The sequence below is a fragment of the Monodelphis domestica genome, chromosome 1 (assembly GCF_027887165.1).
Source record: "Monodelphis domestica isolate mMonDom1 chromosome 1, mMonDom1.pri, whole genome shotgun sequence".
NCBI lineage: Eukaryota > Metazoa > Chordata > Mammalia > Didelphimorphia > Didelphidae > Monodelphis > Monodelphis domestica.
Genome location: NC_077227.1, coordinates 285,017,850 through 285,033,347, shown reverse-complemented (window position 1 = coordinate 285,033,347; position 15,498 = coordinate 285,017,850). Strand labels below are relative to the sequence as shown.

At 36.3% G+C, this 15,498-nt stretch overlaps 1 protein-coding gene across 5 annotated transcripts in view; it reads right to left on the bottom strand.

Moving 5' to 3' along the window:
- Positions 1-15,498, bottom strand: part of MAP4K5 (mitogen-activated protein kinase kinase kinase kinase 5) — a 195,416-nt gene that overhangs the window by 123,290 nt on the left and 56,628 nt on the right. For all 5 annotated transcript variants that reach the window (XR_008915019.1, XM_056810975.1, XM_056810976.1 and 2 more), the window contains exon 3: positions 11,701-11,758. Coding sequence is in view for 4 of the 5 variants with exons in the window: in XM_056810975.1 (XP_056666953.1) it covers positions 11,701-11,758 (58 nt within the window). In the remaining variant the exon portion in view is untranslated. The remainder of the gene's footprint in view (positions 1-11,700; positions 11,759-15,498) is intronic.

Here is a 15,498-nt window from a genome sequence, read left to right as displayed (position 1 = left end):
CTAGGTAAATGCTTACTTGCTTAGATCATTTTTATTGGGCCCTGATTCAAGGACCTGTAATAGATTTATTTTTCCTTTACTTGGAATTTTTACACATAAGACTTTGATAGTCTCTATTTTCATCCAGAAACTATTTTTTTAATTTGGATTTTTCTGATGTCTTTTTAATTTCTCTTACCAATTGATTCATATACCTCATAACTCAGCCATGCATCCCTAAGTGATCCTGTATTTTTCAATCACCCTTTTAACGGGAAAATGTAAAAATATTATTATTTTAAATTGCAAAGTTTAAATCTCTTTTGAGAAGAATTTTAGGTAAAGAAAGATGCTACCTTTCCGAATCCAGAAACTGAACTATTTGGAGAAAACACCATGAAGAAGCCTCCAGACCACAAGCTGCACAAGAAGATAAAAATTGAACTTTGGGTGTGGTGGATTGAACATTTATTCATATCTATACTTTCATGCCAAAGGGAACTGCCCCCTAACTGGCTTTTTGTCAGTGTGTCTAGCAATTGTTGGTTTTTGTTCTTTTTTCCCCTCTTATCCTCAAATTGTTGTAATATTTAAGTTGATTATGTTTTCATGATCCTTTTTGGGGAAAACTTCTTTCCCCAATAACAATCAAATGGGGAATGTAAAAAAAAATGGAGATTTGAACCCCAGACTTCAATCCCCAGAAGTCCTTGCTCTAGTTCCCAGGATGCCCTCTAGTCTCGCCTGAGTTCCCACCTGCGTGGGATCAAAATTTCTATTTAAACTGGCTGCAACGCCTACTGGATCTCTCTTCCAACTTCCGCTTCTTAGCACACATGGCTCTCGACCTAGCAGGCAAGATGTGAGTGGTTGTGAATGGGCTCTCTGGGCCTAGACACGTGCTTTCTTATTTTGTTTTTTCTTCATTTCTTAATCTTAAATAAACCTCTAAAAAATATAATACTTCTAGCAAAGAAACAATTTTGAACTGCGACAGCCAGGAAGGACAAAAACAGTGAAAGAAAACTATAGGTCAATTTCTTTAATGAATATAGATGCAACAAATTTAAATAAAGTACTAGTAAGGCGATTATAACAATATATCACAAGGATCATTCACCATGACCATGGGAAATTTATATCAGGAATGCAGGGCTGGTTTAATATTAGGAAAACTATCAGCATAACTAACCATATCAATAACCAAGCTAACAGAAATCACACGATTATCTGAATAGATGAAAAGCCTTTGACAAACTACAACACATTTTCTTATTAAAAACACTAGAAAGCACAAGAATAAATGGGCCATTCCTTAAAATGATAAGTAGTAATTACCTAAAATCATCAGCAAATACCATGTGCAATGGAAATAAGTTAGAAGCCTTCCCAATAAGATCAGGAGTGAAGCGAGGAGGTCTATTTTCACAATTATTATTTAATATTGTACTAGAAATGCTGGCTGTAGCAATAAGAAAAGACAAAATGAAGGAATTAAAGTAGGCAATGAGCAAACTAAACTATCACTTTTTGCAGATGATATGATGGTATACTTAGAAAATTCTAGAGAATCAACTAAAAAAACTAGTTCAATTAATTAACAACTTTAGCAAAGTTGCAAGATACAAAATAAACCCATATAAATCACTCGCTTTTCTATATATGACCAACAAAGCTTAGCATCATGAGATAAAGAAATTCCACTTAAAATAACCCTAGACTATAGAAAATACCTGGGGATCTACTTGCCAAGACAAAAGAATTATTTGAACACAATACAAAATACTTCACACAAATAAAGTCAGATCTAAACAATTGGAAAAATATTAATTGCTCTTCAGTAGGCCAAGCTAATATAAAAAGCTACAATTCTATCTAAATTCTATCCAGTTTTTGGGATAATAACTCACTATTTAACAAAATCTCCTGGGAAACTAGAAAACAATATGGCAGAAACTAGGTATAGACAAGTATCTCACACCCAATACCAAGATAAGGTCAAAATGGGTTTGTGATTTAGATATTTTAAAAAGTATCATAAATAATTGAGGGAATATAGGATAGTTTACCTGGCAGATCTATAGATAAGGGAAGAATTTATGACCAAATGCGATAGAGAGCATTATAAGATATGAAATGAATAATTTTTATTATAGTAAATTACAAAAGATTTTGTATAAACAAAACCAATATAATCAAGATTAGAAGTGAAACAACTGGGAAAATTGTTTATAACAATTTCTGATAAAGGTCACATTTCTCAAATTTATAGAGAAATAAGTCAAATTTATAAGAATACAAGCCATTGCCCAATTGACATGGTCAAAGGATAGGAAAAACAACGTTTAGCTGAAGAAATCAAAGCTATCAATAATCATATGAAAAATGTTCTAAATCACTTTTGATTAAAGAAATGCAAATTAAAACACTGTGGTAACACTTCACAACTTTAGATTGGTGAATATGACAGTAAAAGAAAATGATGAATGTTGGAGGGGACATGGCAAAATTGTGACACTAATGCATTGTTGGTCCCATCATTATGGAGGGCAATTTGGAACTATACCCAAAGGACTAAACAAATTCATACCCTTTGATCCACTAATACCACTACTAGGCCTATATCCCAAAGAAATCAAAAAAAGGGAAAGGACTTACATTTATATTTATAACCAAGCTATTCCCCAATTGACAAATGGTTAAGGGCTATGTATGAATTGGAAATTTTCTGATGAAGAAATCAAAACTATCAATACTGTAGCATACCAGGCATGTTAGCATCTGGGAAGTATGATTGATGTATTGATATTGTATTACCAAACACATGGTCAGACTTTTTGATGTTCATTGTATGGAAAGGGACAGTCTGAAGCACTAGCATAGGACAGGCAAATTCATGGGCTGGGCCTTGATAGCCATGCTGCCTCAGCTCGGATTATATTCATTTGCAAAGTGCAGGTTGGATTAATCTCCACCTCTTTGATCTCGTCATTGTCAATTCAACAGATGTTAAAACCTATGTCATGTTACCTATTCCTGGATCATCTCCCAATACATATTCCTAAAACCTCCAATAAATACTGGGGAACTAGCTCGAAACTCACTCTCTTACTCTTACTTTCCCTCTCTTCCTTCTTCGTCTCTTACTCCCTCTTCTCTTACAGTTCTTACTTCCCTGTATCTTCAAAGTGCTTCCTACTAATGCTCAGACTCTCTTGTCTATAGGAGGCACCAAGGAGTTGTGACTCCCCCCTTTTCTAGTGATGCTGTTGTCCCCAAAGCTTCCTATTAATGCTCAGACTCTCTTGTCTATAGGAGTATCAAGGAGTTGGTACTCCCCATCTATTCTCTTATTCCTCATATTTCCTCGGAGTTCGAGTTACTCCCCATGTATTTCAACTTTTGCCTTTGAATCTTTGTTATTCCCCCAATTTCTTAGTCTCCCTTCTCCATCTCAGGTTATTACCCACAGATAAATAATATAGGACTCCCATCTCTCATAATTAGAGGAATGCAAATCAAAACCACCTTACACATAGAAGATTGGCCAATAAGACAGTAAAGGAAAAAAATAAATGTTGGAGGGGATGAAGCAAAATTGCTGATGGAGTTATGAATTAATCCAACCCTTCTGGAAGGCAATTTGGAATTATGCACAATGGGCTTTAAAAGATTACATGCCTTTTGATCCAGCAAAACCACTACTACATTTGTACCCCAAAGAGATAATAAGGCAAAATACTTGTACAAAAATATTCATAGCCTCGCTCTTTGTAGTGGCAAAAGATAGGAAAATAAAGAGTTATCCATCAATTGGGGAATGGCTGAACAAATTGTGGTATATGTTGGTGATAGAATACTATTGTGCTGAAAGGAATAATGAACTGGAGGAATTCCATGCGAACTGGAACGGTCTCCAGGAATTGATGCAGAGTGAAAGAAGCAGAACCAGGAGAACATTGTACACAGAAAGTAAAACATCATGGAACAATCAAATGTAATGGACTTTGCTACTAGTAGCAATGCAACAAGCCAGGATACTCCTGAAGGATTTATGTGAAAGAATGCTATCCACAATGAGAGAAAGAACTATGGGAGTAAAAATACAAAAGAAAAATATATGACATCACTTATCATATGTATAGATGGGTATGTGATTTGGGGTTCAGGCTTTAAAAGACCGCTCTATAGCAAAAATGAGTAATATGGAAATAGTTATCAAGTGATAACATTTGTACAACCCAGTAGAATTGCTTGTTGGCTCTGGAAGGGGGGAGGAAAAAGGGGAGGGGAAGAAAAGGAATCATATAAATATGTAAAATACTTAAAAAAATTTTTTTTTAAAAAGCAGGGGAAAAAAAGTGAATTCATTTGACCACATTGACACAGCCTTCAGAAAAAGTTTATTTGAGAGGGGAAGCTGGGTGGCTCACTGGTCTGAGAATCAGCCCTAGAGACAGGAGGTCCTAGGTTCAAATCTGGCCTCAGATACTTCCTAGCTGTGTGACCCTGGGCAAGTCACTTGACCCACATTGCCTAGCCCTTACAGAATACTGATTCCAAGACAGAAGGTAAGGGTTTAAAAAAAAATTTTTGAGAAAAGCTGGCTAATAATAACATCTACCTCTCAGGATTATTGTGGGAATCATAAGAAACAATATAGGTGGCGGAGTCAAGATGGCAGCTTAGCAAGCAGCAAAAGTTCAGACCTTGTGGAAGACCCTTCCTTACCAATATAGACTGAATGCTCCTAGGGCACCGAAATTCAATCTGAACAACAGGACAGAAGTGGGGAACCCTCATTCTGGACTCAAATCAAAAGGTACGCCCCCCCCAAAAGCCAGAATCCGAGAATATTCAGGGCTAAGGGGAAGGCAGAGCGAAGGTCCCAGTACCCCTCCCCCACAACCCAGAGGGCTGAGCCCCCAGCAGCAGCGGGAACCTCTGAGCGGGCAAAGGTGCTGGTTTGTAGGGTCTACCTTGGGAGCAGCAGGGTGCCGGGCTCGGAGCATTCAGCTTGGACAGGGGAGGAAGCCAGGGAGAAAGGGGCCACTGGGTCCCTCCATCAGGCTCCAGTCTCACCCTTGCCTCGGGGCACATCCAGACCAATCCAGTTGAACTAATCCCATCAGAACTCCTCAGAGTTTAGAGAGGCGGGCAAAGGTACTTGCAGACAGCAGAGAAGCAGCTGGAGAGAACTGGAGAGAGCCTGGGCGGCCCAGCCTTCCAGGAGTCTTCAGAGCCTCAGTGCTTCATAGCACATACAGCCCAACCCAATTGAGCTCAATCCAATCAAAAGCCTCCAGAGGACAGGAGCTAACATTCCTCCCCTAGAGACTGTACCAAGAGATCTGACAAAGCTCCAAGAGGGGAGACTGACAGCCCCAAAACAAAATGAGAGGAGCAAGAACACAGCCAAATACGGGGAGCAAAGAAGGGGTAAACTCGAGCAAACAACAGAAAAAGAAGAAAGAAATTACAATAGACAGCTTCTGCACAGGTAATGAGCAAAGAAGAATGAAACAGAGAGGGAGGACCCAGCAAAGAAAAAATCAGAAGTCCCAGCGAATTGGATACAGGCTTTGGAAGAACTCAAAATGCAATTAAAAACACAATTAAAAGAGGCTGAAGACAATTGGGAAAAGAACTTAAAAACTAAGATAAGTCCCAGATCTCAAACTATACTATAAAGCAGTGGTTATCAAAACAATTTGGAACTGTCTAAGAGACAGAAAGGAGGATCAGTGGAATAGACTTGGCGTAAATGATCTCAGCAAGACAGTTTATGACAAACCCAGAGACCCCAGCTTTTGGGACAAAAATCCATTATTTGATAAAAACTGCTGGGAAAATTGGAAGATAGTGTGGGAGAGATTAGGTTTGGATCAACACCTCACACCCTACACCAAGATAAATTCAGAATGGGTGAAAGACTTGAACATAAAGAAGGAAACTATAAGTAAATTAGGTGAACACATAGTATACCTGTTAGACCTTTGAGAAGGGAAAGATTTTAAAACCAAGCAAGACTTAGAAAGAACTATGCCCAAAGGGTGATAAAAGACTGTCTGCCCTTTGATCCAGGCATAGCACTACTGGGCTTGTATCCCAAAGAGATAATAAGGAAAAAGACTTGTACAAGAATATTCATAGCTGCACTCTTTGTGGTGGCCAAAAATTGGAAAATGAGGGGATGCCCTTCAATTGGGGAATGGCTGAACAAATTGTGGTACATGTTGGTGAAGGAATACTATTGTACTAAAAGGAATAATAAAGTGGAGGAATTCCATGGAGACTGGAACAACCTCCAGGAAGTGATGCAGAGCGAAAGGAGCAGAACCAGGAAAACATTGTACACAGAGACTGATACATTGTGGTACAATCGAAGGTAATGGACTTCTCCATTAGTGGCAATGCAGTGTCCCTGAACAATCTGCAGGGATCTAAAAAACACTATCCACAAGCAGAAGATAAACTGTGGAAGTAAAAATACTGATGAAAAGCAACTGCTTGACTACAGGGGTGGAGGGGATATGAGTGAGGAGAGACTCTAAATGAACACTCTAATGCAAATACCAACAACATGGAAATGGGTTTGAATCAAGAACACATGTGATACCCAGTGGAACTGCGCATGGGCTATGGGAGAGGTGGTGGGAGGGAGGGGAGGAAAGAAAAGAAAATGATCTTTGTTCCCAATGAATGATGTTTGGAAATGACCAAATAAAAATTAAAAAAAAAAAAAAAGAAACAATATAGGTAATGTAATTTGCAAACTTTAAAGTTGTGAATAGATATGAGTTGTCGTTGTTGTATTTGTCAATTTTGTTATCTCCACAATAAAACTTCAACTTCTTGAAAAAACAATTGTTTCCATATGTAATTGGAAAAAATATATTTACTTAAAAAGACCTGACTGCTCTACTTCCTTGTTATATGATCCCTAGACAAGTTACTACAACTTTCTCAGGATAAGGATAAGGATAGGGACCCAATTTATGAATTTATTAGAATAAATAACTCCCTATATTCGGTGATGGCAAACCTTTTAGAGACCATGGAGTGCCCCACTCCCCCCCCCCCCCCCACTGAGTGCCAGCCATGCCTTGTCCATCCTCTTACCCCACATAGGGGAGGGAGCCATTGGGCTACTGGGCAGAATGGCAGAGGTAATGAAAAAATGTCGTCAGGCATGATGGAGAGAGGGAAGGGAGCAACTCTTCCCAAGTCCCTCTGCCTTTCTAGTAATGAACTCTGGCGGGGGAAAGGAAGTGCCCACAAGGGAGTGCCCACAGAGAGGGCTTTGTGTGCTATCTTTGGCACATGTGCCATAGGTTTACCATCACAGACCTATATAAATATAAGCTAGCACTTTCTCTGCTACTTCCATTCCTAAAAGAGTTGCCTAAAGATATGAAAGATTAAGTGAAATGCCCAGGGTAACATAGCCATTGTGTGTCAGATGTCTACATCTGAGGCCCAGATTTTCTTAACTCCAAAGATCAGTACTCTCTCCACTTTGAAATTCTGACAAAAGCTGGAAAACAGGGATAATAAAATGAGAGGAGGGGGTTAAAATGAGAATAAAGAGTTTAATGACCCCCTAGGTGGGATGAGATATAAGCAGAAAGATTGACATTAATGTCTGAAGCAGGAGATTATCAAAGATAATGTTGGGACAATTAGAGGTATAGAACTGAAGAAAAGGCATTCATGTCAGCAGGCCTCAATTTTTTGGGCAAATTATGAGGTCTGCTGCTGGGGAAGGAGGAGGTGTAGTATGTATGACTTGAAGAGAAAAAAGTACAAGGTTTAAATTGAAACCTGGTTAAGTTCAAGTTCTGTGCTCTTTCTACAATACTATATTGTCTTCTCTATCAAATTGAACCTTCCCTAAATTATGCTATTCGGAAAACAGTTTTAAGTATTATTTATTCTGCTTTAGTTTTCAATATACACTTAATATAAATGCTTTAAAATTAATTACCAGTAGAATAAGTATAGACAAAAGAAATGAGGATTTTTCAGCATTCTTAAATTTATATTTTTGTTCTTTAACTTACAATCATATTCACTACCAATGCTTATATAGATATATATAGATTCCTTTCTTCCATTTCTGTGTGAGGCAGTTTTTTCCTATATATGTATGTAAAATTAATGCCATTAGACTGCCTTCATCAATTTTTAGAATTTCTGTGAAGTATTTAGCATTTCTGTCATAGTTGATTACCAAAACTGAAGTAGACTTTCTTTTTCATTTTGGAATGAATTTCAGGAACACAAATGATTAATGAATTTCCCAACATTTATTTACTTCAAATAATTCTAGAACAAGTTATATCTCAGATGTGAAGTCTTAATAGTGCTCACTAGTTTCTTGAATTTGTATTAAATCCAAAACAATATAAAAATGCTTCTTTATATGGACTTAACAAATGAGCCAGATGACATTTTTATTTGGACAGTAAAAGATAACCATAGGCCAAAAGGCCCCTTTTCTGGTACAGTAGGAAAAATTTTCTTAAAGTTTATTGAATAACTCACTATTTCCAAACCCTATCAGGGGTACCTGGAATTAAAAAAAAAAAGTTATTTGGTAACTACATCAATATAATTGGTTTTCTTTGTAATTGTGTATTTTAGTTTTATGCAATTAAAAACATTATTCTGAGGATTATTATTCCATTGCTTTCATCAGACTGCTAAAAGTGTACTCCTACTCTAGAGAGAATAATTTATTAAAGTTAATAATTTTAGTGCCCTAAATTCTAGTTCCAACTTGATAAATAACTATAACTAGTCAATAAAACATTTATTAAGTTCCCGATATGAGCCAGGTACTGTATTAAGCTTTGGAAATACAAATATGAAAAAAAAAATAGTCCTTGCCTTCAAGGAGTTTGCAATCTAATGAAGAATAATAACACAAAAGTAAGCTGAAAAGCAGAGGACAGGGGTACTGTAAAATTTAAATTTAAATCAATATCAATTAACTCCAGGTTCTTATTTTTCCATGGAGTTTTATTAATAATCACTAAAGATAGAGAAAGCAGATTAAAGCCTAATCTAACCTAATTGACCACGTGTGTGGATTCTCCCCCTTGATTTTCAGCCAGACTCTCTAGTAGAGAGAGGGGGCAGTGCCACACCAAAATTTTATCTTCTATCCCCCCATGTACATCCATTCACACAGTGTTCACACAGCATAAGCATGCAAATGAGATGCTGGGTAAGATGAGCTGGGTCAGACAAGCTTTGAGGAGTGAATTCTATCTACACAGTACCCAACTGGAGACATGCTGAAGATGTCCCAAAAAGTAGGGTGGCCAGGTAAGAAAAAGGGAGATACTGAGCTGAGCTTCCTCATTAAATGGAAGTTTGGAGTTTGTGGCCCCAATCAGAGTATCAAAAGCTGATGAAATCAAACAGGATGATGAAGTTATCTCAAAAATGAGCTTCCTAGGGATTTGGTAGAGAAGATAGAGAAGTTCCAAAGTAGTGCAGTCAGATGAGAAATGAGAATTTCAATTGAGATAATAAGGTATTCTGTCAGTTGATTTGAAATGAAGCTGAAAATTTATCCCTATACCCATCCATTCATATAAGAAAGGCAAATGAGTGTGCTGAAGAAGCACTGAATATCAAAGTAGAATCAATCTCTGTAATGAGCTTATCCTGAGGGAAGCATGATGTTCATGGAGTTGGAAAGAAATGAGTAAACAAAAGACACTAACAACTTGACTCCCATTGCCTAGCCCTTACCACTCTTCTGCCTTGGAGTCAATACACAGTATTGATTTTAAGATGGAAGGTAAGGGTTTAAAAAAGCAAACAAAACTGGGAAGGGAGACGAGAGCTTAGCTGGAGCTAAGATAGCTGTCTCAACAGTCCCGAGAAGTGGAGGTCAGAAAGAGTAGGTTTAAGAGAAGTGAGGCATGGGGCAGGATGGAAAGATAAAAGATTACCTCCTGATAAAGGACATTTGAGGTTCTTGAACCTTGGAGCGGAAGATATGTAATCATGGTAAGATCAAGGATATTATTATCTCTGTATATTAGAGTATATCATGTGATCTGAGTAGATCGAGGGCCTAGGAAGTTAAGGTATTTGAGAGAATGTTTGAAGTCTCCTAGAATGAAGGAGTTGGAAGGGGGACAAAATTGAACTGAATTCATTAACAAAACAGGGAGAATGTAGCAGGGTGTGGGTGTGGGGGTGGGGGGTGGTTTGGCGGTGTAGACACTGCTACCAGAATCTAGATTGGGTGATAAATCTGGACTGAATAAACCTAAAAGGAGAAGTTTTTCAATAATATAGGTTGCCTGGAAGGAGCAACAGAGAATAAGAATTATTCAATTTCCCCAACAAAATTCAGTGAGTTAGAAGGTATAAACAATAGTATAGTCAGTACTAGTAATGATAGCCAAGGATACAGAATCATTTTGAGGTAATTATTATTTCTATTTTAAAGGAATTTTTAAAGCCTTAAGACATAACAGGTTTACTTTGAATTGTAATTTTTCTCATTAACTATATTCATGTTATTTATTTGGCATACCTATTTATATGCTAACGTTTTAAACTGTAATTTATCAATAAAAGTTTTAAAGAATATTTTCAAAGAGATCCAATTAATTTATAATCTACACTGCACAGCACTTAGAAGTACTAAGCCAGACTGGCTTTCTCCTTAAATCCAAATGAAAATTGAACAGTATAGGCAGTGATGCTAGAACATGTTATGAAGGCAGAGAATGAATCATATAATTCCTGTGATTCTCTGAATCATATTTCCACAACAGTCAAATGTACCAAAAGTCCAGGAACTAAGGGTTAGGAGAGACAATAAAATTATTAAAATAATCTGGGCTTTTCAGAAAATAAAAAGGATACTATTTGTCATCCAAGATTATATTCTGCAAAGATTCCACCAATTGTTATTTCAATTCTATCACAAGTCTAACTAATTTAGCTAATTACATAAAAATGTTCTGAGTAATCAGTTTGAAACCCAAAACGTTTTAAATGCTACAAAAATATAATTAGGGATGGAGTATGTATCCACATATCTTATATATTAAAGTTCATGGATCTCCATGAGGCAAAATGATCTTTGTTCATCAAATGCTCAAAAATGAATGGTTTATTTAACTAACTGCAATTTGTCTTACGAGATTAACAGACCAATATTGCTTGTTGCTTCTAGCAATGATAAAAACTTTGCTTGTATTTGTTATTTTTGTTCTAGGATTAACCAACTGGTAGATTTTTTGTTGGTGGTTTTTTCCCCAATTTTTTGCACAAAAAGATCATGAAAGGATATAAATAAACTATTTAGGTCAGAATACAACTGTGAGCCATGTTGTAATCTATTAATTCTGAAATTACACAATGATTATTTTACTTATAAATAGCATGAACAGTAAGTAAATTTTAAATTTTAATGTACACATCTTTGTTTTTATTTACTAGCTTAAGATCATATTCATATATACAAACCATATTTTACCACAAAATAAAGAGCATTAAGAAATTTAACAGAACATTCATAACATGCATGCATAACATGCAATAACAAACATGCATGATTATCCTAGTAATACGTATAAAAGCAGACCAACCTAATTTGGTAAGGAAGAAAAAATACAGGCAAGACGATATAGGAAATGCTTCTGAAAAAAATTATGTTTGAACAGTTTTGAAGGATATGAAACTTACCAGGTTCCAATTTGATGATTTTTACTGCAGCCAACTCTCCTGTATGTAAATTTCTGGCCTAAAGTGAAAACAAAAGTTTTAAAATTTTTTTATAAAAACATAGTGGCTTTTATCGGTCTTGCTTTTTACAATGTAATAAAACTAGATGATAAAAATCAATTGAGTACTTCATCATGTTCTTTATCATAGAATATTAGGAAAAGGCTGGTACAAAAAGCAAAGGTATTAAATAAAAACAAAAAACACAAAATACATCAGTTTCTAAAATAAATTATATTATCAGAAACAATATAAAAACCAAGAAAGTCATGTATTCTCACTTCCACTAATCTGATAAGACATCCAGAGCAACTTAACAGACATCACAATCTTTAGCTCTGAAATGAGGAAATATTTGTTTCACTTAAGTATAATAATAACTATGATATTTTCACAACTCATTAAGTCAATTCTATGTAAATATGGGGGTGAAAGACAACTGGTGAAAATGCACATCTTGCTTGGACAGATGGTGAACCTGGTCCTAAAAGGCATAAAGAAATGTAACAGAAGTTCCTTGGCTCCCTGATTTTGAGCATATGCAAACATTCTGTCATGCATCCTAGCCCACTAACCAACTACCTAGTGAAAAGAAGTCTTTTTCTAAATTTTAATTAATTAATTAAGAATATTTTTCCATGGTTACAAGATTCATGTTCTTCCCCCCGCCCCATCATAGCCAACAAGCAATTCCACTGGGTTTTACGTGTGCTGTTGATCAAGTCGTATTTCCATATTATTAATATTTGCACTAGAGTGATCATTTATAGTCTACATCTCCAATCATATCCCCATAGACTCATGTGATCAAGCAGTTGTTTTTCTTCTCTGTTTCTAATCCCTCAGTTCTTCCTCTGAATGTGGATAGCGTTCTTTCTCATAAGTCCCTCAGAATTGTCCTGGATCACTGCATTGCTGCTAGTAGAAAAGTCTATTACATTCAATTGTGCCACAGCATATCTGTCTCTGTGTATAAGGTTCTCCTGGTTCTGCTCCTCTCACTCTGCATCAATTCCTGGAGGTCCTTCCAGTTCACATGGAATTCCTCAGGAACATTATTCCTTTTAGCACAATAGTATTCCATCACCAACAGACACCACAATTTGTTCAGCCATTCCCCAATCAAAGGGCATCCCTCATTTTCCAATTTTTTTGCCACCACAAAGAGCATGGCTATGAATATTTTTGTATAAGTATTTTTCCCTACTGTCTCTTTGGTGTACAAACCCAGCAAAAAGAAGTCTTTTTGACAGTATGTAGCATCAGAATGGGAGTACATTCAGAAGGGCCCAACCAGCCACAATAGCTCTCTTGCTGTGGTACTTTCCTGCCTACCTATGAGTTGATGAGACAGAGCTCCTGGACATCCTCAATGGAAAGACAGGTTGAGGCATTTATCTCTCTAGTTGAGGCCAAAATATGATATATGAATGCAGGCCCTTGTTCTCTAACTCTATATCTGTGATCTTTACAGATTTTATGTGAGGTCTGGCAGCCAGCTACAACAACCTTTTGAGTTTTAAAAGGTCAGAATAGTGAGCCATCAAAAGTCTGAGAGATAGTATATCCACTGCTAGATTTTGCAGCCCACAAAGGACAGAGTCTAACATAGCTACAAGGGGGGCTTATTCAACAATTATTCTGAATTTGAAAGGGAATTTGGTAAAATTAATGCTGTACAGAAATTTCTTAAAATGAAAGTTTACCCTCCCCAAGTACTGAGATGGCACCGAGAAGTGTTTTCCCATAGGTGTTAAAGAAAATGTTTGTACATCTGTTCTTACTCCATCTTCAGGGTAAATATCCATCGTAAAAGGGAATTGGTGTTAATTGCTTAAATGGAAATAATGGGGTCTCAACGTGATGACATGTGAAAAAGTCATTCCAATTTCATAGGAATACATATATGCCCCTAAATTGGCAATGTAGGAAGCCTTCCTATGGGAGAATGAATCCAGGACCTCACTCTGTCATCAAGGAAAACTCAGTTATTATTAACAACATAAGCCACCCCTTGTCATTTTCATAATCACTTGTATTCGGTAGTCTCTACTATTAAAATCTGAAATTATACATTTCTAAAGAGTTATTCCTATATAGTAAAATGGATCAGCTGGGTGGCACAGTGGATATAGATATAGTAGCAGGACTGCAGTCAGGAAGACTTGAGTTCAAATTCAACATCCACTGATAGCTATGTGTGTACCCTGGGCAAGTTACTTAACCCTGTTTACCACTGTTTTCTCACATGCAAAAGAACTAGGGAAGGAAATGGCAAACTACTCCAACTCTCTGCCAAGAAAACTCCAAATGGGGGTCATGAAGAGTTGAACCTGAAAACAATTCAACAACAAAAGGAAAAAAGATGGGGTTATATGGGGAAAAAATAAACAACACATCAACAGGAATTTTTCCTCTTATGAGGTAGAACCAAGATGGGAGCCAAGCAGCAGGGAAAACTGGAACCACTCTGAGAATCAACTCAAACTAACCTTAAAATAATGCCTCAAAACGAACACTAGAGTCTCAGAACCAATAGGGGGATGGAATAAATTGAGCATCCTGTGGAAAACAACCTGAAGGGTAGGCAGAGGGAATATCTACCAGATTCATTGGGAGTAAATAATCCTATCTTATCCTATAGAGAAATAGAAGGGGAATAAAAGAAAGGTGGTGGTAGGGAGGGGGGTAATATAAAGGAGGGGTAAAGGACAGTAATTATAAGCAAAACACTTGTGTGGAGGGACAGAGTAAAAGAAAAAAGTGGAGGATTTAAAAGGGAAAATAAAATGGATGGGAATACATAGATGGTAATCATAAAAGAGAATGTAAATGGGATGAAGTCATCCATAAAACAAAAGCAGATAGCAGAGTGTATTAAAAACCAGAATCCTTTGATATGCTGTTTCTAAGAAATATATTTGAAGTAGACAGACAGAGTTAAGGTAACAGAACGGAGCAGAATCTACTGGGCTTCAAATGAGATGAAAAAAAAAAAGGAGGAATAGCAATCATGATCTCAGACAAAGCTAAAGCAAAAATAGATCTGATTAAAAGATATAAAGAAGATAATCACATCGTGATGAAAGGTAGTATAGACAATGAAGTAACATCTGCACTTAATATATATGAACCAAATGGTGTATAGCCTACAGATTTTTAAGGAAGAAACTAAAGGAGCTTAAGGAGCAAACTATACTAGATGGGAACCTCAACCTTCCCCTCTCAGAACTAGAAAAATCTAACCAAAAAATAAACAAGAAAGAAATAAAGCAAGTGAGAGAAATTTTAGGAAAGTTAAATTTAGTAGATCTACTGGAGAAAACTGGATGGGGATAAAAATGAACATGCTTTCTATACAGCAGCCTGTGGTATATACACAAAAAAGACAAAAATTAATTGGAAATTAAATCATTTAATTCTTCAAAAGGGGTGAATCAAAGAACAAATTATAGAAACAATGAATGATTTCATTAAAGGAAATGACAATTAGGTGACAACATATCAAAATTTGTGGGATTCAGCCAAAGCAGTACTTAGGGGAAAATGTATGTCCCTGAATGCTTATATCAATAAAACAGAGAAAAAGCAGATCAAGGAACTGAGCATTCAACTAGAAAAAATTTAAAATCCCCAGTTAAAAACTAAACTGGAAAAAAAAAAAGCAAAAGCAAAATTAATAAAATTTAAAAAGAACTATTGAACTAATAAGAGCATTAGTTAATTTGATTTAAAAAAGGAAATAAAACCAAATTATCA